Source organism: Callorhinus ursinus, unplaced genomic scaffold (genome assembly GCF_003265705.2).
Source record: "Callorhinus ursinus isolate GAN/ISIS: 27379988/994484 unplaced genomic scaffold, GSC_fseal_2.0 scaffold49, whole genome shotgun sequence".
Taxonomy (NCBI): domain Eukaryota; kingdom Metazoa; phylum Chordata; class Mammalia; order Carnivora; family Otariidae; genus Callorhinus; species Callorhinus ursinus.
Window position 1 is genome coordinate 4,994,039 of NW_027397111.1, and position 27,866 is coordinate 5,021,904.

A 27,866-nucleotide genomic window follows, 5' to 3' on the forward strand; every position below is an offset into this window, starting at 1 on the left:
CAGGAGATTCTAGAATCTAAAGGAAAATCTCCAGGCGAGGGGAGATGACAGACCCAGGCCCTAGGCCTCTGGACTGAGGCAGAGACCTCTGTCTGGTTATTTAAAACCTTCCCAGTGTTCTGATGTGTTTCCATTACCATATAAACGCAAAATACAAAAGGGGTGCTCTTAATGAGGCCCCTTGTACTTCGTACATTTGCAGCTTGAATGTAAAGAAAAAAGGACAACAAAGGAGACAAAATTCGCACAGCAAAGCATGTTTAAATGAATGCATTCCTCTTATTTCATCCCGCTTTCGGACTGCTCAAAGAGACAAAGCAATGGTTTATCTTGATTTGCTATCAGGAATTTAAATGAGCGCAAACAGAAATATTACACTATTTAGTGTTTCCTAATGAGAAAAATGTAATATGGCGTTAATCATGTAAAAAGAATTGTGTTCTTTTACATAAATTGGCACAAGAGAGTGCATTGTCTTCCTATCTTAAAAGCTCATTATATGCTGAGTAACAATTATTTCTTAGAGCAAAATATCCCCAGAAATATGCGGTCTATCTAAACTTTATGGGTTCGGAGTTACAGCAGGTAGACAGAGCAGGAAATGTTTCGAAGCTGGAAGGAAATGTTTTGGACCATATGGGAGGCCTAACTTGGCGGGGTGGGCGGGGATGGTGATAGAGATCAAAATTAATTCCTCTAACTGGAGGTGGCTTTGGGCAATGATCTGAAAGTAGTGACAAAGCAGGCACAGACTTCGGGTGGGTATCTAGGCTGGTGTCCATCTGGCATATTTAGGAAAATTCTATAATGAAGTTGTAGTAACAGAACGGTTATTATTTACCCCAAGGCCTTAGGCAATTTAAGGGCAACTGTTAAGTACCATAAGCCCCATCTCTCTGTCTGGGGGTATCCCCCCCATGTCAGGTGTGCAAATGCTTCCGCACGCCTCCTGTCCTTCTGGGTCCTCCCACTTCAGCCCCTTTCCTATTCCCAAGGAACACAGCAGCCTGGGACAAGCAGAGCCCTGTATTTCAAAGCTGGGTTCACGGAGAGGGGATACAAGTAACCACAAACCCATGAGTAAACCCACGCAAGGAGACTGCTCGACTTGGGTCTAAATGACTTACATTTTTCCTCGCCTGAATTAGCCGGTAACTGCATGTGGGCAGACTTAGCCAGAAATGGTCTAAATGATCAATTAGAAGGCAAAAAGGAGTTCCTTTCTTTAAAGTTCAAGGGTGCCTGTTGAAGAGCCCTACTTCCTAAGCCCTGCTCATATGGGCCTGCACCCAGCTCTCCATGGTGCCTGAGTATATTGTACATTTGCCTAATGATAATGAATTGAGTACTTATTTTGCAGGAAAATATAGGGCACTCCCATTACATGCAATCAAGCAAAAAGGCTGCAGAATGTGCCACTCCATTAATTTTAAACAGAATTCTTCCCAAATGTCACTCTGAAACCAGAGTATGGGGTTATTACAAATCTGAAGGAATTAAGAGTAATTTTCATTTGTACAAAGTAGTTGAGGGACAGGACTCCTACCACACACACACGCACACACGCACACACACGCACACACACACTTAATTGAGTTAAATTGGATTAGCTGATGTCTGTGTGAGTCACTAAGCCCCGACCCAGCCCGCCTAGTGGTGAGATGGGGGGGCGGGGGCTCTGCCGTCTTTGAGAGCGCAGGTGCACACCCCACCCCCCACAACTGTAGAGCGTGCAGCGTAATGTGATGGGCTCGTTATTAACAAACATGTTCAAGGAAGAAAAATGCCAGCCTCTGGCAACTCACTGAACCTCTCTGAGCCTCAGTTTCATTGTCTATAAAAGGGGATTATACTACCTGCTTTAGTGGGAGTCATGAGTAGGTCGGAGAGCTCAGCGTGGTGCCCGGCACGTAGTTTGCGACCATTAAATGGTAACTATTACCTTTATTTTCATTTTCTGAGGGGAGTCTCTTGTGCCTAAACTGGTTCCCAAATCACACTGAGGAAATCTGAACCTGGCCCCAGGGTGGGAGCGATGGCCCGTCAGTCCCCAGGGCCTGGGAGGTGCGAGTCAGCCCACTGAGTTACTGAACCTTTCCTTCCTAACTCCAGCCTTGCTGTCCCTGGGCGGGAGCTGGATCGGCGGGAGAGCACAGAGCTGGACACGGGAAGAAGCAGGCGAGGGCGGTGGGGGAGCGGGCCGGTGTGCCCCTCACTCCATGTTCCGGTACTTGGTGAAGAGGTTGTACAACACTCGGAGTGTGGATTTCAGGTCACAGTTGACAATGTCTGCATGGAAAACAAAAACGCACGTGGCTTCAGTGGGGCCACACAGCCCCCTTCCTTCTACCACCCACCTCGTGTGTCCGGCATGGCCCTGGGGCGGGTGTCCCGCCCCCTCACCCCCAGGACATCATCTGGTGCTCCTGAAGAGCTCCCAGTGCTGCTGGGAGAGAAGAGCCTCCCCCACCAGACAACCAGAGGCGGGGGGGGGGGGGGGGGGGGGGGGGGGGGGGGGGCGCTGAAGGCTGGGCAGCGTGTACAGTAAGAATTCCGAGCAGGGGGCAGCAAGGCGCCGAGGTGCTGGGTGCGGGGGTCTCACCTCTCACTGAAATAAAGCAGACCCTGGAGCCTCCAGATTTTGCTCTGGAGACATCTCCAGGTGGGGGGGCCCCCTGCCCTGTCTCCTGAGTCTCACTTGTGTCTGGGGCTCCTCTGCCTTCAGCCTCTGCCCCTGAGCCAGCTAGGAGTGGTGGGGAGGAGCGGGGGCGGGGGGCTGGGGCTACAGCGGGGGGGGCACCAGGTGGGGAGTTAGGATGGAGCTGCGTCTCCTCCCTAAGGAAGGGAGGGCCCTAGGGGCACAGAAGCCCACCTGGCAGACAGTACTCAGTAAACAGGTGGCATCAGGGGACAGACTGCTTCCGGTGGAGGACAGAGCAAGGCAGCTGGGTTTGAGGCTGGGAGTTTGTGTTTTCAGGAGAGTTCTGCCATGGGTTCCCCAGCTTTTATACAACCATTTCCTCGCTCCCTCCCTTCTATTTACTGGTCACCTTCTCTGGCTGCCCCTTGAGCCCTCTGCCAGCTCCTCTGCCCTACAAGGCCCCCCCCCTCCCTAGTCTTGTCCCCCCACACTCACTCCCTTGGAGAGCTGTCCGTGGAGAGAACATAAGAATCCTGTCTACTACTTAGGAGTGCGTATTTAGGTAAAAAATAAGGAAAAGTGAAAGAAAAAGAAGCAAAAGGCAAAAGCCCAATGACCATAAAAGTCAGGACAGTGGTTACATTTAGGGAGAAGGCTGAGGGTTATGTAGCTGGAAGGAGCACCTGGGAGCTGGATGGTGGTTACACCGTGGCTTGTGGGATGGTACTTCACGGACCTGTACAGTTATGTCTTACGTACCTTTCTGTATATGTGATGTTTTGCACAGTAAGAATTTATTAAAAACCTGTGTAGAAGGTCAGATGAAGTAAATGTTGTAAGAGAAAATAATACTCTGGGATTCAGAGGTGGGAGAGCTCCCGCAGAGCCACTGGGAAGGAAGGGATTGGGGAAGATGTTGGAACTCTAGCCATGCCCTGGTCAACAGGAACAGGGGCTCTTGGAGATCAGGCAGAGCGGGAGGCCGGTGGCTCTGATAGGCTGGGTTGTGACCCCCAGGTTGGCTGACAGAGCCAGGCACGCTCAAGGCCCCGGGGCCCAGGCTCTGCAAAGATCAACACTGACTGGGCCACAAGCTGAGGGTCCAGGGCCTAGGGTTCCTCTGACCACTGCCCTCACCTCCTGCCCCCCTTGCCCGCCCAGCCTCACCCCAGCTGAAACCAACCCTGTTCCACCCCAGCTGGGCTCGGACCCTGCTCCAAGCTCTCCTGCTGATGGATGTGCTCATGGCCTTCCCAGGACCACTTGGGAAGCCTGGAGCTCAGCTTCCCTTTCTGCTCCCATGTCGGTTCAGGCACATAATGTATTTTTTCAGGCACATATTGAGCCTCTGTCGATAGGAGACCCTATCCGGTGGCTCCGCCCTGCTACCTTGCCCTGCCCATCCAAGGCACTCTCCCTAGGTGGAGTCCTTTGCCCGGTAGGCTGATTCTTGCTTTTCCCTGACTGCTTGCTGTTAAGTAGTTCTTAAATTCCACTCAAGTCAAACGTTAAGAAGTTAGGGAAGGAATTGTTGGAAAGGAGAGAGGGACAGAGGTGAGCTCAGCAAGGGAGTGAGCATGAAGGGGAAGGTAGGGACCATGGCAACAGGCTCCTAACTGGGCTCCTCAGAGCCTCTTGCCCTCTCCAATCCATGCAACCCACTGTAGTTAGACTATTTAGTATTTGGGTATGGTTGTGCAGGATGTACACTGCACAACCTTAGGGCACGTCGTTCACGTTTCCAGGGCATCGTTACCATAGACCACAACATAAATGGTGCCCCTTGAAGTTGTACAGCTCATGACTTGTATGGCCATACACCCATTTCACTTAAGCTAAGGTTCAAAATCCTAAATCATGAATTTGCAAGGCATGATGTGAACCCGGCCCACCTTTCCAGTCTCCCTTCATGCCACACTCCCCCTCATTCACTCTGCACAGGTCACACGGACCTCCTTTCCTTCCTTCCCAGTGGCTGCACTTCTCCATCATCTTGGCCTCTGCACACGCTGTGTGCCCGGATTACCCTGCCCAGATCGTTAACTCCTCATCTTTTGGCAGACCTCAGCTCAAAGCACCACCTTCTTAGGGAAGCCTTCCGGACCCCTGGCCTGGGTAATGGTACCCTGCTTTATGATCTCAAAGCCCCCCTGCTCTTCCTTCATGGCACTCATTCCAGTTCTAAATTGGTGATTTGTGTGCCCCTTGGATCCAGTCTGCCTCTTCCCTGGACGGCGTGTGACTTGATCACAGACAGCCAGTCTTGCTTGCTCCAGCACCTAGCCTAGTACCTGGCATGCACAGACCTCAAGAGGTATGAATAGATAGCTAGATGAATGAATGATTGCCCAGTGTCATGCGAGCCAAGGAAGAAAATTCCAGGAAGAGGAGATAGCCAACAGGGCTACATGCTCCTAAGAGGGGAAGACTGGAAAGAGTTCCCAGGGGACACGGCTCCAACTGGTGGTGTGGGAGAGAGCAAAGCCATGTGCAGGGAGAGGCAAAGTACCACCCACAGAATGGGCAGATGCGGAATGGAGGCAGTGGGCCTGGGCACAAAGGAGGAACTTGGGGGCCTGATGGAGGACAGACAGGGATGGAGGCAGGAGGACTTGTTTTCCCCTCGTAAGGACAGGTGAGTTGTGAGGTTTCTGGAGAAGGAAAATGTCTCAAACTGACCATTTAATTTTAAGGCCCACTAAGGTTTGAAGCCCATCTTCATAATAGCTGTGTAACCCAGTTAAGTCATTTCACTTCTCTGAATCAGTTTTCTCACTGGTAAAATTGGGTTTTACGAAAAACATCTAGAACACGTTAAGGGCTCCCTAAATGGTCATTCCCTTCCCCTTTCCCATCTTTGCCTGTTAACAGAGCCGCTGTGTACAGCTGTACAGTCTGTGTACTGCACAACTCCGGGGGGTGCCATGCACATAGACTACGCCCTAGGAAACCTGACTTCCTTCTTCCTACAGGCCATCACCTTGTCAAGAAAGCCAACTGTCACACAGTTCCAAGCGGGTCAGTAGACGGGCTTTCTCAGCCAGGAGAGGGGCTCTGGATTCCTGGGAATGAACTGTGACTCCATGCTATATAAACAGAGCCTCTTGAAAGCCCTGGCCTAATAAACTATGTGATTAGTAACTCAGTCCTGCTCTGATGGCCTCTGCGTGCTGGCCCAGGGCCCCTCTCTGGCAGCAGTCTGGATGCTGGGGCTCCTATTTAGAAACTACCAGAGCAGAGTCTGGCTAGCTCGCTGTGAGCAGGGGAGAGACCAGTCGGACCCCAGGCTACTCCAGGGAGAAAAGAGCCTCCGGCCAAGGGCAAAAGTTTCCATGTTTGCTCCTCTTGCCTGGTGGTATGAGTGCCTCTTACTGTTCATTAAATGACCATCCCAAATGAGTTCATGGCTCTCAAACTGATGCAGAAGTCAAAGGAAGGGGAAGGGAACTCTTCACAGTGGAAACTCAGTCTTTACCCAGAGGGACAGGGCCCTGGATGGCCATGCCCTCCATGGACCTCCTCCCAGTCTGGGGCAGTCGCTGAGCCCCTTTCTCTGGTGCTTCCCTGCTGGGTCCCCAGATCCCTTGAGCAAGGTGGGAGGACAGCGGGCAGCTCAGTGCCACCAGGTGGTGGGGGCTGAAATAAGTTGGGCAGTCGCAGGCCAGCTCCTCAGGGTGGGTCTGGCCCCCTCCCGATGGAGCTAGCTGATCCTGGGTCTCTACCTGGCTTACCTTGCTTCTCCCTATGCCCCCACTGGGCTAGGACCCATCCTCTGGAGATGGGTCATATTGGTGTTGGCCTGCTACCCTATCTGGGGAATCTTGCTATTTTCTGTACATGTTAAAAAAAAAAAAAAACTGAAAGGTGATAAACATCCAGAAAAGTTCATGAGACATATATGGGCAGTTTTCAATGCTTGAAAGAGAACCCCGAGGTAACCAGCACCCAAGAGAGAAGCAGGACGTTGTGAGAACCCTTGAAATGCCCCCTCTCTCTCCGCATTCCGGTCACAAACCTCTCGCACCCAGCAAAGATAACCACTATCTGGATTTTGTATTTTATTATATTTTGAAAAGATTTTATTTATTTGACAGAGAAGGGGGAGAGAGAGCGCACAAGCAGGGGGAGCGGCAGGCAGAGGGAAAAGCAGGCTCCCTCCTGAGCAGGGAGCCCGATGCGGGGCTCCATCCCAGGACCCCGGGATCATGACCTGAGCCAAAGGCAGACACTTAACTGACTGAGCCACCCAGGCACCCCAACGTATGTACCTTTAAAGAACAGATTTTAGTTTTGCCTGTTTTCATGCTTTATATCAGTGTGATCGTGCTATGTGTATTCTTTTGTGATTTTCTTACTCCAAATTATGTTTATAGGATTCATCTATGTCGTGTGAGCTGTTCACTTTTGTAAACAACTTTGAGGTGTCATTTGTCTTATTGAGATAGAACTATAATTATCCAGCTCTATTTTTCTAGTTCTTCAGGAATAAGTGCTTCTCCATTTGTCCTCGATTTATGGTCCATCTTCAGTGCCTTGAAGTGGTCGTGTTGGATCCTCTTGTCCAGTTTTATACTTGCTTTTTTTGTGTGGAAAAGAATCACTGACTTCATGCTGCAGTACCTAGAAGTCCTTTCCCCGACTTCTCAGTTCATTTTTTGTCATTGCTGGGTATTAATCCATGGTCTGATGATACTCCAACGCATCTAGTCTGTTAGGATGTGCAGTCCCGGCTCGGCTACCGTGGCTAGTCTTGGGCTAGTTTCCTGGTGTATGGACACGTAACCTATAAGCGAGGTTACTGCATCAGATGGTGTATTAGTTTCCTGCTGCTGTTAACAAATTATCATGGGTTTGGTGGCTTAACACAACCCTAATTTGTTATCTTAGAGTTCTAAAGGTCACAGTCCGAAGTGGGCTGCACTGGGATAAAATCAAGGCATCCGCAGGGCTGTAATCTCTTCTGGAGACTCCAGGGAGCATCAGTTTTCTTGCCTTTTGTAGCTGCTAAGGGCTAGCTTCTAGAAGCCTGCATTCTTTGGCTGGTAATCCCTTCTATCCGCAAAGCCAGGGATGGCTGAGTCTTTCTCATGCTGCATCACGCCGACACTGAGTCTTGTGCTTCCCTTGTGATTATGCCGGAACTCTCCAGATGCTCTAAGATCCTCATCTTAATCACATTTGCAGAGTCCCTTTTGCCATGTAAGGTCACATGTTATCAGGTTCTGGGGATGAGGATGGGAGCATTTTGGGGGCCATCCTTCTGCCTACCATAGAAGGTAGTGCAAATCCTCAACTGTATTATGTAAAGACAAACTACTCTTCAAAAATGGTCATAGTTATATTAACACCAGCAGTTTCTGTTGCTCCATATCATTGCTAACACTTGATATCATCAGTTTTAAGTTTTTGCCACTGTCTGGTCTGCACACTATTCTCCTCACCTCAGTGAATGGGGGAAAGAAATGGAATTTTTAGCATTGCTTAAAATCTGGCCCCAACTTTTCAACTTTTTAAATTGTAGATATTCCATCAGCCTGCTGGCTGATAGACAGCCTCCATTCCTGGCGAGTACTGGATTTCTCCTGAGTCTGCACTTGGCTATAATGCCGGAGTCTTAACCATATTCAGCGAGGAGTCTACTTGAATAATAATGGGGTAGGCGTGTGCACTGGAAGACAGGTGGGGTGATGTCCTAAATAAAAAGCCACCAGCTTTATGCCAGGATTTCAAGTGCTTCATTAGCCATGAACGTGGTGCTAACATTTGGGCTACTAAAAGTTGATGAAGCCTGGGCAGCCCAAGTCATCTGGGATGCACACCCAGCTCCCAGGAGATTTCAAGGTACGATGGAACTTTGAATGTCAAACAGCATGGCAGAGAATGCCCTTTCCTGAGCTTAAAATCCTTTGCCATGAAAAATGCCTCCACCACAGCCAATCTGATTTTGAGACACCCTCAAAGAATTACCCACATTGGCATCTTTTGTAAAGTCTGCAGCATTTACTACCAAATCTCACTTTCCAGGTAGAAGCGCAGAAACCAGAGGGGATGCTGGGGTATATACCTCTTACCAAGTACAATTTCACAACATGCCGGTTCAGTTCTCCTTTACGCACTGGAAATTTTCAGCATGGGCATGATGCCCAGTGTAACAACAAATAAAACAGATGTGTTTTTCCATTGCCATGGGTCAGGAAGTTTCATATTAAGCAGTTCAGTCAGTAATTGTACAAGAAATGTCCTCTGAATCCTGAAATATCCCTATAGGTCAATTGATCCTGGGAGAACGGTCTGTTCTGAGGGAAATAAACGTCTGACAGTGGACGTATGGGGGGGAGTACTTCTGGTCCGTGACCAGGAAGTTTCATATTAAGTGGCTCAAGAATGTGGAAACAGAAACACTGGCCAGAACTCTCCCGCTGTCTCTTACTCTGAAGCGGGGTGTTTGTCATCTGGCCGTAGGGCTCCAAGTCCATTCCTGATGGCATCAGGATGGCCATAGTGACCTTGGCCCCAGAGGGCCCCTAGAAGGACACCAACCTTGCTAGAGGCCCTCGGCAGTGACCAGGTGCTTAGAACAGGTGACAGCAAGTGAGAATAAGGGATTGGCTTTCGTTGGCTAGAGCCAAGTTATCGAGGTCTGTGACGAGGCATGACACGGGGACCCAGCCCGTCTTGTCACGATCCACCTCCCTCCTCTGGTTTTCCTGCTTTCCCCTCCAGCTTCAAGTAAAAGCATTCCCACAAGATACCGTCCTTAACCTCCTTCTTCTCTCTGCATGCTTTCCTGTTGTTGGGCTTCCACTGAAAGGAAGATTTCCAATTGCATAACCGCAGCCCTGATTTTTTCCCCAAACTCTGGTTCTGCTTGGTCAAGGCCTCGGCTTCCTAAAGCTGACATCCTTATGTCCCCTACCAAGCTTGCTTTTCTTCCCGGGTTCCCCAATGCTGCTGACAGTGCCCCACAGCTAAATATCTGTTCTTCACACTGCCTTCCAAAGGATCTCTCTGGAACAGAGTTCTGATCACGTTACTTGCCTGCTTAAGAACCTTCCATGTCGGGTGCCTGGGTGGCTCAGTTGGTTAAGCGGCTGCCTTCGGCTCAGGTCATGACCTCAGGGCCCTGGGATCAAGCCCCGAGCCGGGCTCCCTGCTCAGCGGGGAGCCTGCTTCTCCCTCTCCTTCTGCCACTACCCCCCCACTCATGCTTACTCGCTCTCTCTCTCGATCTCTCAAATAAACAAAATTCTTTAAAAAAAAAAAAAAAAAGCTTCCATGTCTCCTACTGCCTAGAGAATAAAGTCCAGACTTTCTGCCTTGGTATCAAGTCCCTCTGGGACCTAAACCAGCTTGCTTCATCCTCACCAAGCACTATTCAATTTGTACCCTTAATATGCCAGCCAGATAGGTAACTGCTTACATTCCTTATCAGGTGCCAGGTGCCATGCACCAGACACCATCACACTGAATCCTGTCGTGTGCGTGTCTCTCGGAGTTCCATTCTTATAGACATGAAAAGTAGGCTCCGAGATGGTGGGTAAGTTGCTGGAGGCCACACGGCTGGTAGGGTGGGGACTGGATCCAGGGCTGTCAGGAGCTTAACCACGCGCTCCGCTGTCTCACACGCAGAGCCCCGCCCCCTTTCCCAGGCAGGACTTGTGCCCACACTGTCCTCCTGTTTAGGGTGCTGGCTCCTCCCTCCCAATCGCCAAATACAAAAGCCCTGCCTGACCTTCCTGGTGTATCCCCGGGGCTGCCGTCTCCATCAGACAGTCCTCTGCCCAGACCAAAGTGATGTCCCCTCCATTCTGTCGCTCTCAGCGCTACCTCTTTCGACGGCAGCTGTCACCACTGTCACTCTGTTGTGGTTACTGGGGGCATCTTTTCTCTCCCCTGAGGGTGGCAAGTGCCTTGAGGTCAGGAACAGCCCACCCCTCTTGGCATATCACCACTGATGGGGCTGTGTGCCCCTAGACAGCGCACGCCCCCTCAACGTGGAGGTGTGGGAGGCGCAGCAATGGGGAGGGAACACACCCCATCCCTACTTGTCCACTTTCCCTTAAACAACTAGGAAAATGCAAGCAAAAGGGCCCACGGCTGGAAAACAGAATATTATCTGCTACACAGTGTTGACTCACCAGTGCTGATAAAATGGAATATTTCAGTCAGTAAGTCAATAATTGTCCGTACCAAGAAGACTCCCAGGAGAGACAGGGCTCACATATGCACAAATGCACACAGCTCCAAGTGTGAGCATGGGAGCGCTGCTTGAGCAGTCTGTTCCTTGTGCATTTTTATTGTCTTATATTTGCAATCTGAACCCAGCAAATCAGGCCTCCTCTTTGGGCAGAGCTGGAGTGAGCAAAGAACAATTAGGCTCCGAGCAGAGCTGCCGGTGAGGACTCCTGCATCTCCCCCTGCCTGGCCGGTATACAGCTATGTGACAGGTCAGCACCCTGTCCGGGGACAGAAGAATCTGGAAACTGGGTACAGGGCAGTTCCTGTGGCCCCTCTGCTCAGGCCTTCCTCCGCGATCCCATGAGTGGGATCTTTACTTGCAGTTCACAAAGGATCTCTAGGACTGAGCAGCTTCACTCTGTTCCACCTTCCCCGACACATGGCAAAGAAGATTTCAGAGACGAAACCCTTGCCCTGATGTTAAACATGAGGCTTGCCCTGTGCCCTGAACATCCATGTGCAGGGACAGGGTCTCTCAGTCCTGTCACAAACCCAGGAAAGAGCAAAGTACCTTCCGGCCGTGGCTTTGGCTTTTCCAATCCCCCGTCTTGCATGAGCTCAAAGGCAAAGGAGACATTCAAGACCTGGAAAGAGAAATGTGCCAGTGTCATTGTGCCCGGATTCCTGGATGCTTGGGGCTCCTGGCCTCTGACCCTGGGAAGCGAAGGAGCCAGCACTACAGCCAGAGGGGCAGAGGCTGAGTAAAAACGGGGCCCTAACGTGAAGGAGAAACAAAGCTACCAAGATGGGCAGGCTGTGCGGAGTACAGGCTGGCTGGACCCAGCTGGCTGTTGGTGAAACGTTCCCAGAGAAGTTCAGGATCTTCTTCCTGGCCTACTGTGTTCCCGTGTCAACTACCAGGACTTTAAACTTAGGGATATGAGTGTGCACAGTTGAAAGGATCAGATGGCAAGATATGTTCAAGAGGAGCGGTTTCTGCTTTGGACCAGATGTCCTTTGTCCAGCGGGCAGGCTGGGGCAGCCCGTGAGAGGCATCAGAAGTAGGCTGAGGGTGAGCCTCAGGTCTGGCCATCCTTGCGGCCACCTTCCTTGTCCTGTCTGGGGAGAGATGAGGCTGGCCTGTGTACCTCGCAGGAGCGTGCGGCCAGGGGGCCAGGACCGGATGGCAAAGGGAAGGGAGAGCTGTTCACGATGCTCAGGGGTCTGCAGGTGGCTCCTTCCCAGCTGAGCTGTCCATCAGAACAGGCCCCACATCCCACTGCCGAAGACTCGGGGCAGCTGGGGAGCCCTTGCCTTTTCCCTGCATAGCCCCAGCAGAGGTGTGGGTGGGTGAAGTTGGTGGGACACATGGGCTGGGGGCCTCCCTTGATGTCCCCTCCCCTTACCTTCTGTTCAAAGCTGTCCGGGGTCAGGAAGAAGCTGTGCAGGGGCACGAAGTAGCCCTCCAGGAGCCCCATGAGCAGCACCAGGTACACCCCATCTGCAAACTGGAGGGAGTAGGCCAGGTGAAGGCGCTGGGCCCCAGAGACCCCCCCAGGCAAGCCCTATCCAGGGGGCTCATCAGTCGCCATGTCAGTGCCCCGAAGGCTACATCCCCAGGCAGGCTGCTGGCCTGGGGGTGAGGGGCGGTGGCCTGAGGCAGGAAGGTCCGCTTTGCAGCAGGCCCGCCCCACGTCTGGCTGGTCCCGCACAGGAGCCACCACCCACGGTCTTGGTTTCAGCTGATCCAGCATGTATTGACACTGACCATGTACCCAGCCCTGATGTGGCATGGAGACCAGAGGGACAGGTGAGGCATGGCCCCTGCCCTTGAGGAGCTCCAGTTGGGTGGGGAGATGGATGTGGAGGAAAGGCAGCAGCTACTCTGATGGAGGGAAGCACATTGGCCTGTGTGACAGTGACAAAGGTTCCTCACCCCACTGAGGACAACAGGGAAGGCTTCTGGAGGTGGCTCTGCCCGAATGGAGAGCTGAGGGGTGAGCAGGAGTAGCTAAGGTGGGGCAGAGGGAGGCCGGAAAGGGGGTCCAAGGCCTATGGCACAGTGACAGAGAAAGAAGTCTAGTGTCCTGTAGGCCTGGGCAGTCTCCTGTCTCACCTCTTACTGTATTACCGTTTGAGAGACAGCATGGTGTAGCTGCTGCGAATGCAGGCTCTGGAGCTAGGCCTCCAGCTGTCCTACTTTCTAGCTGGGTGACGAGAAAGTTATGTAACTTGTCCGTGCCTCACTTTTCTCATCTGTGAAGTGGGGATGATGATAGTATGGTAACTACTCTATAGGGTTATCGGGATGATAGACCAATTAATATGTGCAGAGTGCCTAGAACACCGTCTGGCATTTAGGCAACACTTACTAAATCTTAACTATTGCTATTACTATCCGGGAAGACAGCAAAGCAATCAGGATACAACTCCCTGGCTCTTGTTGACAAAGCATAACTGTGTGCTGAAGGCCACAGCAGGAGGCTTAGAGCCTGGTCCCTTCCATCAAGGGCAGTTGGGAACCTGGTCTGAGGGACAGTAGATTCCTGGGCTAAGTGGGAGGTGCAGGTCTTCTGACGGGGGGCAGGGGCAAGGAGAGTGTATGCTGGGCAATTGGGGTGGGCTTTGTGGAGACAGTGGGGGCCTGTGGGCTGGGAGACATTTGGGATGAGTTGGTATTTCCAGAGGGGGAGGATGGCCTGAACAAAGATCTAGAGGTCAGATGCATACTTGAAATTCGAGAACGTTTTAAAGGAGGTGGGGCCCCCAAATCTTTGTGGGCACAAATCCCAGTTGCTAAAGAGTTCTTAAGAAGTCAAAGTTCTTGGAATCATCTCAAGGAACTTAAAACAAGACAGAATTGCCTAGAACGTGGGCTGGACCCACTGTCTGAACTCTGCTGGGTGACCCGGCTGGTGGGCCTGTGACTCAGCCTTCATGATGGGTGTACTGCCTGGCCTTGAACTTGACTTAGGAGCAGCTTCCTCCCTTCATCCATCCAGCTGGCCTTCAATTCCAGTGGGGAGAGCCCAAGCCTGACTCATTCCAGGAGTCAAGGAGAGCAGACCCCAGCATCTGTGTCAGAATCAAGGCCCTCCCACGGAAGGAGTCAACTGGGCCTCTTTTTGGTGGTGGCTGGAAGGGACTGGGAATAAAAGAATCCAATCTGTCTACTCAGGGGAGGACCCTGGGTTAGGGTCAGGGTTACTCAGAACTCTGAGTGCCACTGACCTGGACCATTCCCATCCCTGACCGCTGGTTCTGATGACTTGGTGGTTGAACCTGCAGACCAACCCCAATCGTGCCTGGCAAAGGCTCCCTCTCCCACCACTCCTTACCCATGAAAACTGAAGTGGGAATCCCAGAACTCATGCTAGCTCTCTCGAGGGCACCTCACTTTTCCAAAGGGTTCCCTGTCTCCCAAATGAGTAGATAAAGCTCACTTTATAGAGTACAGAGTGCAGACACTGAACAGTCAGGGAGAGCTCAGTGACAGACCTGGGAATTGCTTAAACATAACAGGAGATGCCCACGTCCTCAAAAGAAAACCACACTTACGAAGTTCATCGCGGATGAAAGGGGGTTGGGAAACAGGGTGCATTATACAGTCTTAAAGTATCTCCTGATAATGATTAGTTATAAGGGTGGGGGAAGCTTTACAGTAGAGGAATCTGGTGGAGACTAACCAAGTGACCAAAGTTACTGTCACCAGTAATGGGCCTAATGGACAAAGTGCCTGAGAAGAGCACAGTGTTACTGGGGTTGGAACCATCATTGAAAATGCATAACTTGAATCTAATCATGAGCGGAAATAATTGAGAGACATCCTAGGAACCTAATGACCTGCACTCTTCAAAAATGTCAATGTCACGTGAAAAAAAATGGCTGAGGATTTGCTCCATATTAAAAAGAGACTAAAGAGACAGGACCATTAGAAGCAGCCTGAGAATATTACGACACCTGTGTTTCTTTGACTTAGATGATGTTGTCAAAAGTAGTCAAATAGGGGCGCCTGGGTGGCTCAGTCGGTTAAGCGACTGCCTTCGGCTCAGGTCATGATCCCAGGGTCCTGGGATCGAGCCCCGCTTCGGGCTCCCTGCTCAGCAGAAAGCCCGCTTCTCCCTTTCCCTCTGCCTGCCCCTCTGCCTACCTGTGCTCTCTGCCTCTCTGTCAAATAAATAAATAAAAAATATCTTAAAAAAAAAAGTAGTCAAATATCCATGATTTTATGTGGTTTGACTTAAATAGATTAACATCTTGATGTTACAGTTGCTTGAATCTGGTAATTGTAATGTGATTATTTAAGAGCATACTTGTTCTTAGAGATGTTTGCTGAGGTATTTAGGGGTGGAGGGGAGAAATAGACCCTGAATGTGGTCAGATGTTAATAATTGGTGTATGTAGGTGAAGAGTATATGGATACTCATGAGAATATTCTTGCAACTTTTCAAAATAAAAAATTAGAAAAAAAATCAGCATTCCAGGCAGTTCACCCCTCTGGGAAGAACAGAATGCCCCTCCCTCCTGGGAGAGCTTCAGGATCAGTATGGATCGGTATGGAAAGCCATCCCAGCTGTGTGGGGGTGCGGTACTTGGAACAGTGGCTGCACTCAGGGCTGTCACCCACCTGGGTTTCCAGTTCTGTGACCTCCAGGTTCAGTTTATTCAGGTGCTTGTTCACAAAAGTGATGAGTGTCTAAAAGAGAACCACACGCCAGGCATGAAGATGGGAGACTCCTGCCAGTGTCAGACCCTGAAGGCCACCTCTGTGACTCTACTGTGAGGACAAGGACCAGTGTGATAACACAGGATGAGGCCCAGCTGAGGGTGCTAGCAGGGGTCACTGCTGAGCTGAGAAGGAGCAGCCTATGAGGCTCTTCTGCAAAGCTCCTTGAGTTCCCAGGAAAGGAGAGCCCCCAGGGTTTGTGACCCCATGTACTATGTGACTCGAATAGCCAGGTTCAGGCTATGAAAGGGGCCGGAAGTCCTGAGAGGGCAGAATGATAGGTGCAATGTCCTAGTCCAGGCTTGGGGGCGGTGGTCAGAGAAGAAATGACCTCCCTGGGTCCCTCCTTCCAGACCTTCCCAGGGAGGTACCTGTGGCCTGGGGAGGAGGGAGGTTTGAGGGAGGAGGCCTGGTTGGCCAAGGGTTCAGTGTGGATGGGAAGGCAGGGTGTTCATAGTCTCAGAACCCCCAGGAGATACTGTCCTCCTGATAGGAGGAGGGGGTGGATAAGGTATCCAGTGGGAGCGAGAATGTAAAGTGTACATCACTTACTCAGGGTGGGAAAGCCCCACCTTTGCCCCATGACCACCAGCAGAGAGCTGGTGACGACACCAGTTTCAGGAAGCACACAAGCTACCGGCGTGGGTTCTTAATGTTTGGCTGCATCTCGCTCCCCTCCCTCCCAGGCACCCCTTGCTCACCTTTTTCACTACATTGAGTTTGTCTGGTGCGTGGTCGAACAAGGTGTCAAAGGCATCACGTTCTGGAGAAACAGGAAAAGGTAAAGTGGAGCAAAGACGAGCCTCCTGGTGGGGAAGCCCCCCCCCACCAACCCGGGGCCCAGCCGAGGGGGCCATACCATCAGCTACAGGTGGGAATTCTTCAGTACATGAAACAATGCTGGAACTCTGGAAGCGGGGCTTGGGGCAGAGATTCTGGATTGATTCTTAGCTTAGGGGCTTTCTCTGTTTCTCTCTCTCTCTCTCTCTTTCTCTCTCTCTCTGTCCACTTTCTACATTAACCCTCTTCTGGGCTGGGGTTGGGGGGCTCTGTCGGACAGTTTGACTTGGCGACTGGTCCTTTCTCTTCACTATTTATATCCATTACATCATGGTTTAGTCACGGGTCTGAAGTGTTTCTGAAGCTTTTTGGAGGCAGAATGTTTTCCAAATGTCAAATCACCTCACCCCCTAATTTTCAAAACCAGGATAGCCATGGCAAACCTCATGGTAGAGTGCACGGATGATGGGATTGGGAGGCTGGGAGCTCTGGGATAGAATGTATGCTCTTGCTCTTGAGTGATCTAGTCACTTCAACCCTTGCGCCTCAGTTTCTTCTTCTGTCAAATGCCATCTGAAAACAAAACCTCCCCCAGGAGTGTTATGAGGATGAAAGACAAGAATGTATGTGCATGTGTTCTGTAAACTTTGAAGCGTCTGCTGATCTGAATTTATTAGCATATTTCAAACATTATCCATAGTACATATGGGATTGTTGAAAGTAGCAAAGCTGTGCCCCCTGCTCTGTTTTCCTTGCTGTAGCCACCAGGCTCTTCAAACTCAGGTGAATTAATGGATAGGATTGGAGGCAGGGAATGAGAAGAATGTCCAGGAGGGACGTGGGCCTGGGAAGCTTGGTGGTCCTGGGGCCTGCCTTTTCCTGCTCTCGCACCGATGGGTAAATCTAGGCCTGCCAGAGGGGTGACTGAGGTCTCGAACGTTCACAGACTGTATAAACAAACGCAAAGTTCTGGGAAACTGGAGCAGTATGACGTGTGATGAGGAAAGAGGGATAAGAGTGCTTCTAGAAGGGCCGGACTGAGGGGGAGAGTGGACTGTCCCGAGTGTGTACGTCCACCTCTTTACTTCCACAACACACTTAGAGCACGACTGTCCTGCTGTTGTCCAGGGCCCATCCCGAGCCCGGCAACGCCAGTGGTCTGGTTACTGACGAGAGGACTGTGCCACTGTGGCTCGTTTTCCTCTTCCCACCAGTGAGCCAACCCTCCCTACTAAGCCGCCCTGTCACCAGGCTGGTGCAGACACACATGCAGGAAGCAGGCCGAGTGCCTGTTCTTCCCAGCTGCTGCAGAATTAACTAGACCCCTGTGGCAGCCACCAGCACCAGAGGATAATCTTATGCAACTCACCATGCCTTCCGGAGAGAGCCCTGCAGGAAAAGAAGAAAGAAAACAGTATGAGTCTTCTCTCTCTGCCCTTCACTGAAGAGCCCACAAAGCTTCTTTCCTTGGCATTTTATTCTGCACTAAATCTCCAGTTGTCTGTCACCTTTCCCCCATGACCACCTGTTTTTTCCCTCTGCTCTGCAGATATGCTGGTGTTCGCACAAAGCCTGGTATAAATGATACTTACAGGACTATTTCTTGCTCTACGTAAAATCCCACTGTTGCTTACAGTTGAGAAGGAATATCGGACTTGGGGCTGCAACATTCCCAACCGTTGCACTGCCTGGGCTGCTGTGGGCATCTGCTTAGGGCCATCGGCTTTGTCTTTCTCCTGTTTAGTCTGTGATTCCCGCCAAACTGCACCTGCCTTTGACTCAAAATCGGTTTCTCAAATAGGGCAGGAATTGGAACCGTACTCATACCAGTGAAGCAGCAAAGTACTAACAGCACAAGCATTAGAACAGACTACTTAGGTTTAAATCCCCCAGAGCCACTTGCTTGCTGTGTGATCTTGGGCAAGCTACAGAACCTCTCTGGGCTCCAGGTCTCTTATCTCTAAGACAAGGATGATAATGGTAAATATCTCCGGAGGATGTTGTGAGCATTACATGATTTAATATGTAGAAAGATTTTAGTGTAATTCCTAGTATATAGTAAGTGATCAATACATTTTTTCCCTATATGTTTTTGGTTCTTATCATATTGGTTTATTGCAACTGTGCATCTATCACCTACTAAATGATAACTTGGGGGTAGTGTCCTGGAAAGAATAATGAACGTGGAGTTAACTGTTGGAGAGCCCAAGGACAGCTGCTTCTCCACCTTTGGGTTGGGGGTCTTAGGAGGTGTAGGCATTGCTTTGTGTATTTATTAGGAGTACCAATAGATATAAAAGTGCTTCATAAACTGTTATGTGTTGCCATTGTTAGGAGTTGACCTCCACCTTCATTGTCTGTGTGGCAAGATGGTGGAGGGAGACCACAGGAAGCATGACAGGCAGCTGACTGATTACTCTGCAAACCTAAACTTCATGTCCCCTGGTTCAGGAGTTTCTCACAGGCCACGTTCCTCTCAGGTATGTTTTTTCTCTTCTCCAGAATGTGAAACAGCAGGCATGGACAAGCCCAGCAAAGGGCGGGGGTGTGGGGCAGGGCTGAGCCAGGGGACATGAAGGACATGTCATAGACCCAGGCCAGGAAAGTAGTGTGCCTTGTGGATCAGGTGCCCTCTTGATTTCCAAGACTAGCCCCCAGAGTGACCATGGAGGCTGCCGGACAGGCTCTCTGCGGGCCACAAACTGGGCATCTTGGGAAGGGCCACTGCCCATCTCTGCCCTACCCTGGTCCTGTTGAAGCCACAGGCACATTGTGGTTCAGACAGGCAACACCGGGGACCTCCCTCAGCCACCACTGGGGAAGCAAGCTGCCTAGAGATTGGGCAAGGCTTGGAAGGCATGGATCAGCTGTGAATCCTCACCACCACTCTGGTTAGGCAGGCAAACGCTCCCCACCTCAGAGATACAGAAACCAGGGTCTGAGCAAGTGGCAGAGCCTGGATTTGAACTCAAGTCAGGCTGGCTTAGAGGTCCCTGCTCTTTCCGCTTCGCTCTTGTTCAAGGGAACATAGAGGAAAGTTGGGGCAGCAGGGGATGCTGAAAATGTCCTTTGCCTGTGGCCGGGGCTCAGGCCTGCCCGATGATCTCAAGACACTTGTCCCCAGCGTTCTGCTTTTTCTACCTCAGAACAAACTTCGTTTCCCCATGGCAAACCTCTTACATATACTGAGATTCCAACTGCTTAACGGAAATGAAAAAAACACCAAACACCAACCCACCACTCTGAGGTAGAAAAGGGCTTTCTGGGTCATGGCACGTGACCAAATACATCAGATTCAGAAAAGGAAGAAAAACGTCCTTTTGAAGGTTCACACTTTAAATTCAACCCCATGTTTATGGCATGACGATTTCATGCTGGTTGGCTTTTTGGGGCATACTTTTTTCCTGGAGTGCCACAAAATTAGAATTTTTCAATCACGGCTAATTCTCTCTCCCCACGTCCCCACCCAAGTTTGTATCTTAAGCATTGAGAGGCATGTTTTGAATGCATGGAAAAGGCTAAACTATAATCATTGGCTGAAGTCTAATCCCTCTTGCAATCCCAATAAATGAAAACTAAATATCAGCAAATGGATGAATTTCGGAGAAACATCTGTGTTCCATTAGAGAATCGCTGGCAACAATGGTGTTGACATACTCTGTGTTACCAGTTATTTCCTCTTGGATTTGCCGAGACTGGAGGATTCCTTCTCGTTTCTGAAACGGGGGTGGGGAGGCAGGCAGGGAGGAGGAGAGAAAAATATGCTTTAGAAAAATACAAAAAACTGATTAGCATTCCTGATATTGAGAAAGTTACTGGTGTTTAAGAAATGAAACCCAGAGAGGAGATCGCGCCAGAAGCAAAACGAGGCCCCTGATTTCCTGGGACCGGACCATACCATTCATGCTTAAAGGCAATTAGTGTTTATTCCAAGCAAGTTGGCTGTTTCTTGGACGGTGAAATCTTTTCTTTCTTTATTGGAAGACATTTTTGCTGGAAGCAAACTGCCTCCTGGAGTAATCCACAGTAAACGGAATGGAAATGAAGGCCAGGGTGTGTCTGCCCTCCAGCTGGGGCCACAGAGGGCAGGGAAGAAACACATTTAGCGGTGGGGCTGGGGGAGAGGACAGAGGCCAACTGGGAGAATTTAAACAGAGGGAGAGTTTTCGGTTTTGTTTTTGTTTTTAAGGGATAAACAGGGGAGCTTTTCTGTGAGCTGTACGGTCCTGAGGTAACTGGCTTATTCTCTGACAAAAGAGCACTAAGCACTCTGGAGGCCCTCATGCCTAACCCCCACTCATCCATTCATCCGTCGGTCTGTCCACCCATCATCTGTCCACCTCCTCCCATCAATTTATCTTCTTTCTTTATTTCATGAGTCAGTGTCTTCTCTGTACAAGAACCTATGCTGGACTGAGAGCAAACACTGTGGAACGTCTGACCCAACTTCTGTAGGTGAGAAAGATTTCCAAGAAACAGTCCGGGTTTATGTCTGATGGCGCCGCTCGATCATTACAGCAGGATTCCCCTTTCACTCTCAGAAGTGTCATGTGTCATCAATTACGCGGTCATCCCAGGCAGACAGGACGTGCTGCATGTGGGACAGAAGCAGGCACTTTCGTGGGGATGGTCGGGGACCCCTTCCAAGGGGAGGGTGTCCTTGAGCTGGAACTTGGCAGGACACAGAGGATTTGGCTGGACACAGAGAGGATATTCCAACAGAAGGGATGGCCCCAGCAAAAAGGCAGGTCAGGAGAGCACAGATGTGTCCGGGAGGCTGTTTGGAGGGCTGGTGGCTGCCCTTGGTCGGTGGAGAGTCAACTGCATGCCGGTCTGGAGTTTGAATCTCATTGTGTGGGGATGGGAGCCAGTAAAGGAGTGCTGGGGCTCAGGAAGACCTTCTGATAGGTGTGGGGAGGGAGATCCATTTCATCAGGTCTCTACAGTCCATTCCCAGACACCTAAACGACAGTAGTTTGGGGATGGCAAGCGGTCGGCAGGGCAAGTTCATCTACATAGGCAGAGAAGAGTGTCCAGACGGAGCCTCCAAGCCTTAGCTGAAACCTGCCTTCTTGCCCTCCTGCCCAAACTTCCAGAACCTTCTCTTCTATTCCCAGTAGCCACAGAAACGAGAGTCCTTGCAAAATGCTTTTATGGAAGGAAAGGTAGAGCTGGATAAAGGCCAAGAGTATATTTGCACTAGATTAGGAAGAACAGATTATCAAAGTAAAAAAGGAAGTAAAAAAGAAAAATAAGGATATCATGTAAAAGGGATCCAGTAAGGATAAATCAAGACTTTTTCCCAGTTCAGCTTCAACATGTGTATAATTTTCACATGGGGCTAATGGAATTTGTGTCCTTGTCTTGTGAGGCTCTTCACAGACATAAAAACTCCTCTTCAACTTCTTGCAGAATTCATTGCTTTTGTATAGAAAGGAAATCTGGGTTAAATAACCCCTCATGCAGCATCCAGATTCACCTTGATCTATTATTTGTTGCCTCGAGAACTCTCTCTGGTTTAGTCAGTGTCTTCTGACTAATTCTGAGTCCTGCTTCTGTTCCTGTTTAAGTTGACAAAGCAAGATGCCCCATAAAACCTGACATGCCCAGGTGCCATTCTGTGTTACTTTGTCCTCTTTTACCCTCATGCTAACAAAATGGTCCACAGAGAAATGAAACCGACAACAGCTTTATGACGACCTGTAACTGAGCTCAAAATAAGGCATGAAACATGGGCTTGCAGTGACCACTGTTTCCAGAGGATTCTACCCCCTAATCTTGAATCAGAGTCTTAAAAAATATAATGAAATGAACTTATACGTTATTGACTGGTGAAAACAACACAGTAGGGATGGTTTGGATTCACTGGTGAGATGCTGTTACCAGGATGCTCTGGGCTGGTCACATATCCACGACAGACATAAAATGCTTGCCACAGTTGCGTGCTCAATACAGGAGACCAGTTCATTCCTTTTAGCTGCACTTAGCCTCTGAACCACACAGGATCTCACCTACTCTGACCCTCTCTTCACCCTCTCTCGGCTCCTTAGGTGTAGTCTTGTCTCCTGGCAGGCAGGGCCAAGATGACCATTCCTATTCTATCCCCTTGATGTTTAGCAAGTTAAGTCCTCAGAAGGTATGGAAGAAATCCTTTATTACCAGGGCATGGCCGAGCAGCTGATCGAAGAGCACCCTCACAACCTCCTCCCCTTCACTAACATCTGATCCCTGAAAGCTCAGCTTTTGTCCTGGAGACTTGGCCTGGCGGGGTCAGGCAAAGCCTACCAGCCCTCAGGACTCTTCCTCACCAAGGGATGGTAGAGCTGCGATGTTGTTCTCTTCTCCAGAACCCTGGCTAACCAGAGAGCTACTTATTAGGAGAGTTCTCCCTTGCAGCATGTTTACTTGAAAAGAACAGAAATAAGCAAACAGAATGCTGACCTTTCCTAAATGGGCACAAAGTTGGAAAATGAAATTGAATTTGAGTATGTAATGGGGTTAGGAGCAGAGTGAGAGAGTCACAGGGAAAGAGCACACCCTCATTGTGGAAATTATACAGCCATATGTGAATGGAAATTCCATCCAACAATCTGGAAAAGATGACCTGAGATCCCAGCCATGCTTCTGTGGGCAGGTGAAAAGCAGCACTGCCCTGAATACAGGCATGGCCAGTCAGGGGCTCTCTCTCAAACACACATGCACCTGTGCACACAGCCCTTCACACGCACAGGTGTCTGTCTCTTCCCAGTATCTGTGCCTCAATTGTTTAACCAAAAAACGATTCTCCGTGGCTTGCAGGGTTTACACACAGGGATACACCTTTTCTCCTGACCCTACTGCACACACTTCATAGACATATACACCTCACACCCTCGAATATACAGTACACAGACACCCTCCTGACAACAACATGTAAACCCCAGGCATATGCCCCACACAAGGCTAGCCCATACTCAAGTATCCTTTGCACAATAACTGATTGCTGCCCACATGCATCGGGCAGTGCACTCACCTGCCTTCCAACATAGAGCACATCAAGGATACTCAGCATTCATTGCACTATCCTTGTAATATGCTCCCCAGGCTGCCTTAGCTCCCTTACGAACTCAGCCTCTATCCCTCTTTAAGGGCGCAGATGTTTGTCGTGCTGTCTTACCTGGACCACAACCACTTGGATGGAGACATGATCTGGGAGTCGGATTGGTGCCCGGAAATACTGGGACAGAGCAACCAGCAGATGCAAGATGGCTACCAGGCTCTTGGCATGAACAGCTGAAATAAAAGATGATTTAAAAATTAGAGAATCTTCTTCCAGATCCTAGGCAAATATAAGCAGATATTCAAAATGTAGCAGTACCACACCCAATATACCTTCTATCCCCCACACCCCCACAACCCCCCACTAAGGATCTCACAGGCCTCCCTGTTAGGCCCCCTCATTCTTGGCCAAGTCCCATGGAGCTGCTTCTTGGATCATGTTATTGCTGGATTTCCAATATAGTGCCTCTCCACTCTAATCCAAGTTTCCAGTAGGGCCCCTGACAACGCTGAATTTTGAGATCAGATCAGCCCTCTGCCACCCCCATGTTTTTGTTCATTCTATTCTAATAACCATGAGCATGTCTGCTGTGCATCCTCTTTCCCTTCCCACTTGACTGTGAACTCTGGGTTATCACCACTCCTTGTGTCCCAAGGCTCTACCCAAAGCACGTCCTCAATAAATGAACACTGAGTCAGGAACACTGGATCCTTTCCTTTGTTCAGGGCTTACAGTCCCTTGAGGAAGTCATGACATATCTAAAGGGCTTTGTTGCTCTTTTGAGTACTGTGTATGGTCAGCGTAAGCAGTGCCCCTTGGGAAATAGCTGGGAGAGGATGTTTATGACCCAACTAGCTTCTACAGCTACTGAGCAGCATGCTAGATGTTAAACCACTCGTACTAGAGAAGGGTGAGCAACCACTGAGTTGTAGTTTTTGCAGCAGCTGAGAGGAGAAAAATGCTGTGACATAATGGGTACACATCGGGTGGGGTCAGGCAGACTGGAGCTTTAGTTCTCAGTTGGTAAGCTCTGTATTGGTTTCCTGCCTACATGACCTTGGGGAGACCACTGAAGGCCTCTGAGCCTCAATGTGCTCATCTTCATAAATGGGGATAACACTACCTGTGCAGAATGAAAGCAAAGCTTCCAGCACATAGCAGGTACCTAGGAATGGTTGATATATATATATTTTTTATTATAACTTAGGAGAAAATACCTGGCACCTAGGCAATTAAGTCATGTCAACACTCTGCTCTTTCTTTCTCCTAAAAGGAAAAATTCACCAGATACTTTACCTGCCTTCACGGTCCTATCAGCCTCATGGGCTCCTCTTTACAGAGGGGCACTTAAGGAAAGAACAAAACATGCTCATTTTGTGTACTTAGCACAAACGGGGCCCATTATTAGGGTGTCGCTCTGTCTGCCCTGGGATTGATGAATCTGCTTCAGCAGAAGCTTTAAGAAATCACCAAGAAAAGGAAATGACTCAGACATTCCTTGGGAACTCATTAGAGTTACTTGTTATCACTGCTATTTCGAAGAAGGTTTTCCACTGAGCAACAGCTCCACACCAACATACAGCAGATGATCTGCTCCTAACTCAGCCTTCCAGAAGACACTTTTTAGTTCTGGGCTTTTAGACATCATCCAAAGTTTCACCCACAGTGACAGCCTCAAAAAAGGCTCCTCGCATGTGAGTGACCTACTGCTAAGTTGTGCTCGCTGCTGGGCAGAGGCATCATTGGGTTTGCCCATCTGATCAGAACTGCCACACCATCGGTCCGGGCACCGAGGGCTGTAAGGACATTGGCTAACTCTCTCCCTTTTAATGACAAAACGTGATGCTAGAGAAGGTGTGGTCGAAAAGGTGGTTCGTACACACTGGTGACCTGAACTTCATCTTGACTGTCTCACTAAGCAACACGGAGCTATTTTATATGCACCATACAGATGCCAGTCTCTTCTGATGAGGGTTCTGTCCTCCTGGCAGTTTTTTCAAAAGAAGTAAATTACAGTTTCTCTCTCCCCACACACTACATGTGCAAAGATGTTAATTATTATGTGATATATCATCATTAAAAAAATCTGGAAAACACCATGTCTAATAACCAGAGGCTAGTTTAGACCAGTGGTTTTCAAAAGAAAATTTTTATTATGCAGAGAAACCCTTTGTTTAAAAGCCATTAGGCAACACAGACAAGAAAAAAAGTACAAGTGCTCTGGTCCCCAAGTCCTGACTGCAGCCCACCCACAGCTGCCTCTCTCTTCAGTGATGTCTGAGTTCCTCCTAGCAAATCATTAGGTTGGGCCAAGCATGGTTTAATAATCACTGCTTTAATAAATTATGGTATACCCACATAATGGAATAGTTTCTATGCACTGAAGATCACTGTTGAAACAATGTAACTATAAATATTAATAATGTAATGTTAAACAGAAACAATAGAAACAATGTAAATATATACACTTAATGGACATACAGATACAATACATATACATATATGTATACATATACATACATATATGCACACACATACAGACATGTGCTTATGGCCAAGACTTGGAAAGGAACATTAAAATAAAAACGAAAACATGGTAGTTTCCTATTTCAAAAATTTCTTTAGGCTAAAGATACAACATCTTTTTCCATTAAGACAAATCCTAACAACCTTTGCATATTTGGGTACCCTCCTCATTGTCACCTCTGAGCATGTCTCCTGGTTTTCTCCCCGATGCTAGACAGAATCTAGAACCACTGTGATCTTGCGCTCAAGTCAAGATGGCAATGTGCAGATCTAGAGTAGGGCCAAGGCTGTACTCTATAAACTGGGCACTTAGCCACTGTACCGAGAGCTGAAAAACAATTTCAGAGGAGCTGCTGAGTTAGAAATAGTCCTCCAAATAGGAGTTGTAGTGGAAATATAAATTGGTGTCATTTTTTGGGGAGGCAATTTGACAATATGTATCATGACCTTAGAAATGTACATATACTTTGGCCCTAAAATACCATTCCTGGGTATTTAGCCTGAAGAAGTAATTGTGGCTATGAGTGGAGAGAACTCATCAGGCTATATTGATAAGAGTGAAAAAAAAAAAAGGAAAACAATCTCAAAAATCCATCATTAATTAAATAGCTTATGATATACCCATACAATGTCCTGTTACATAATGTTAAAAGTGACAGAGTATTTAATGATCTGTCAAGATATACATCTTCTAAACATATACAGACTGATTTCATCTTTATAAAAATATATTTACATAAGTATGTATACACACATTTATTTCTTACATACACACGCACAACTTGATGGAGCACACCACCAGGTGACAGTTCCCGTCTTTGGGTGGGCAGCTTAGAGGAACACCATGTGCAGGCTTAGTGCACAGGCTCCAGGACCAGACTCTCTGGCTCTCATTCCTGGCTCCATCACTTAACCACCTGTGTGACCTTGGACGACAATACTCCTTTAGCAAATATTACTGTGCTTAGTAATTGCCAGTCACTCTTCTAGATTTTGGGGATTTGCTAGTGAAGAGACAAAAATCCCTGACCTCATGAAGCTTACATAAATTGTTTCTTAACCTCTCTTGGCCTCTATTTTTCCATCTGTAAAATGGGCATAATAGAATTCTTTTTTAAGTTTTATTTTTATTTATTTATTTGAGAGAGAGAGAGAGAGAGAGAGAGACAGCACAGAGGGGGTAGGGTCAGAGAGAGAAGCAGACTCCCTGCTGAGCAGGGAGCCCGATGTGGGACCTGATCCCGGGACTCTGGGATCATGACCTGAGCCGAAGGCAGTCGCTCAACCAACTGAGCCACCCAGGTGCCCGGGCATAATAGAATTCTTACCTTAGATGAGTGTGGATTATAAGGATCAAAAGATGTAAACTGTTTAGAATAGTACAAAGCATACAGAAAGCACCATAAATATGTTAGATCTTCATATTTAAATTTCTTTTATCTTCACCTTATAAAATTTTAGTAATGAAAATTGCTGTGAATAGAACAGAAAGAAAAGATTTCCCTAAAGCACTAGGTGAAGAACCTTGGTAACTCACAGCTGTCCCTGACACCTTTATCCTGACTGGAAAGATGAAAAAATGTCAAACACCCAGTTAGGAGAACAGGAGGGACGGAACTTCTCCCTAGGAGTTAGGCCCACCACATTCCTTATGGAAGAAGCTACTGCTGCTTGTAAACAGGCATCACAGGGAGCTAGCCACTGAGATAATTATCCCTCTGACCTAGTAATTCATCTCAGTTTTGGAAATCTATCTGACAGGAATAATTTAAGAGAAGCAAAAAGAGACACAACCTAAGACATTCAACTTGGCCCTATCTGATAGGAGCCACAGGCGAACCAATGTCCTAATAGGATCAACGTCAACATAGGGTTTAAATTTACTATGGGATTATCTCCCCCATGAAATAGAAGCAAAAGTAAGTACAAAGACTACTTGGGAATATAGGAAGTGTGATCTAATATTAAGAGAAAGT

General features: G+C 48.8%; 1 protein-coding gene across 1 annotated transcript in view; it reads right to left on the reverse strand.

Annotated features, from left to right (window-relative positions):
- Positions 1-259: 259 nt before the first annotated feature.
- Positions 260-27,866, reverse strand: part of PARVA (parvin alpha) — a 167,147-nt gene continuing 139,540 nt past the window's right edge. The window contains exons 6-13 of the mRNA XM_025848533.2: positions 23,482-23,597; positions 19,983-20,041; positions 17,695-17,714; positions 16,247-16,308; positions 15,447-15,515; positions 12,226-12,327; positions 11,391-11,463; positions 260-2,289 (exon numbers count right to left, since the gene is read on the reverse strand). Of these exons, the coding sequence (XP_025704318.2) occupies positions 2,213-2,289; positions 11,391-11,463; positions 12,226-12,327; positions 15,447-15,515; positions 16,247-16,308; positions 17,695-17,714; positions 19,983-20,041; positions 23,482-23,597 (578 nt within the window). The 3' untranslated portion in view covers positions 260-2,212. The remainder of the gene's footprint in view (positions 2,290-11,390; positions 11,464-12,225; positions 12,328-15,446; positions 15,516-16,246; positions 16,309-17,694; positions 17,715-19,982; positions 20,042-23,481; positions 23,598-27,866) is intronic.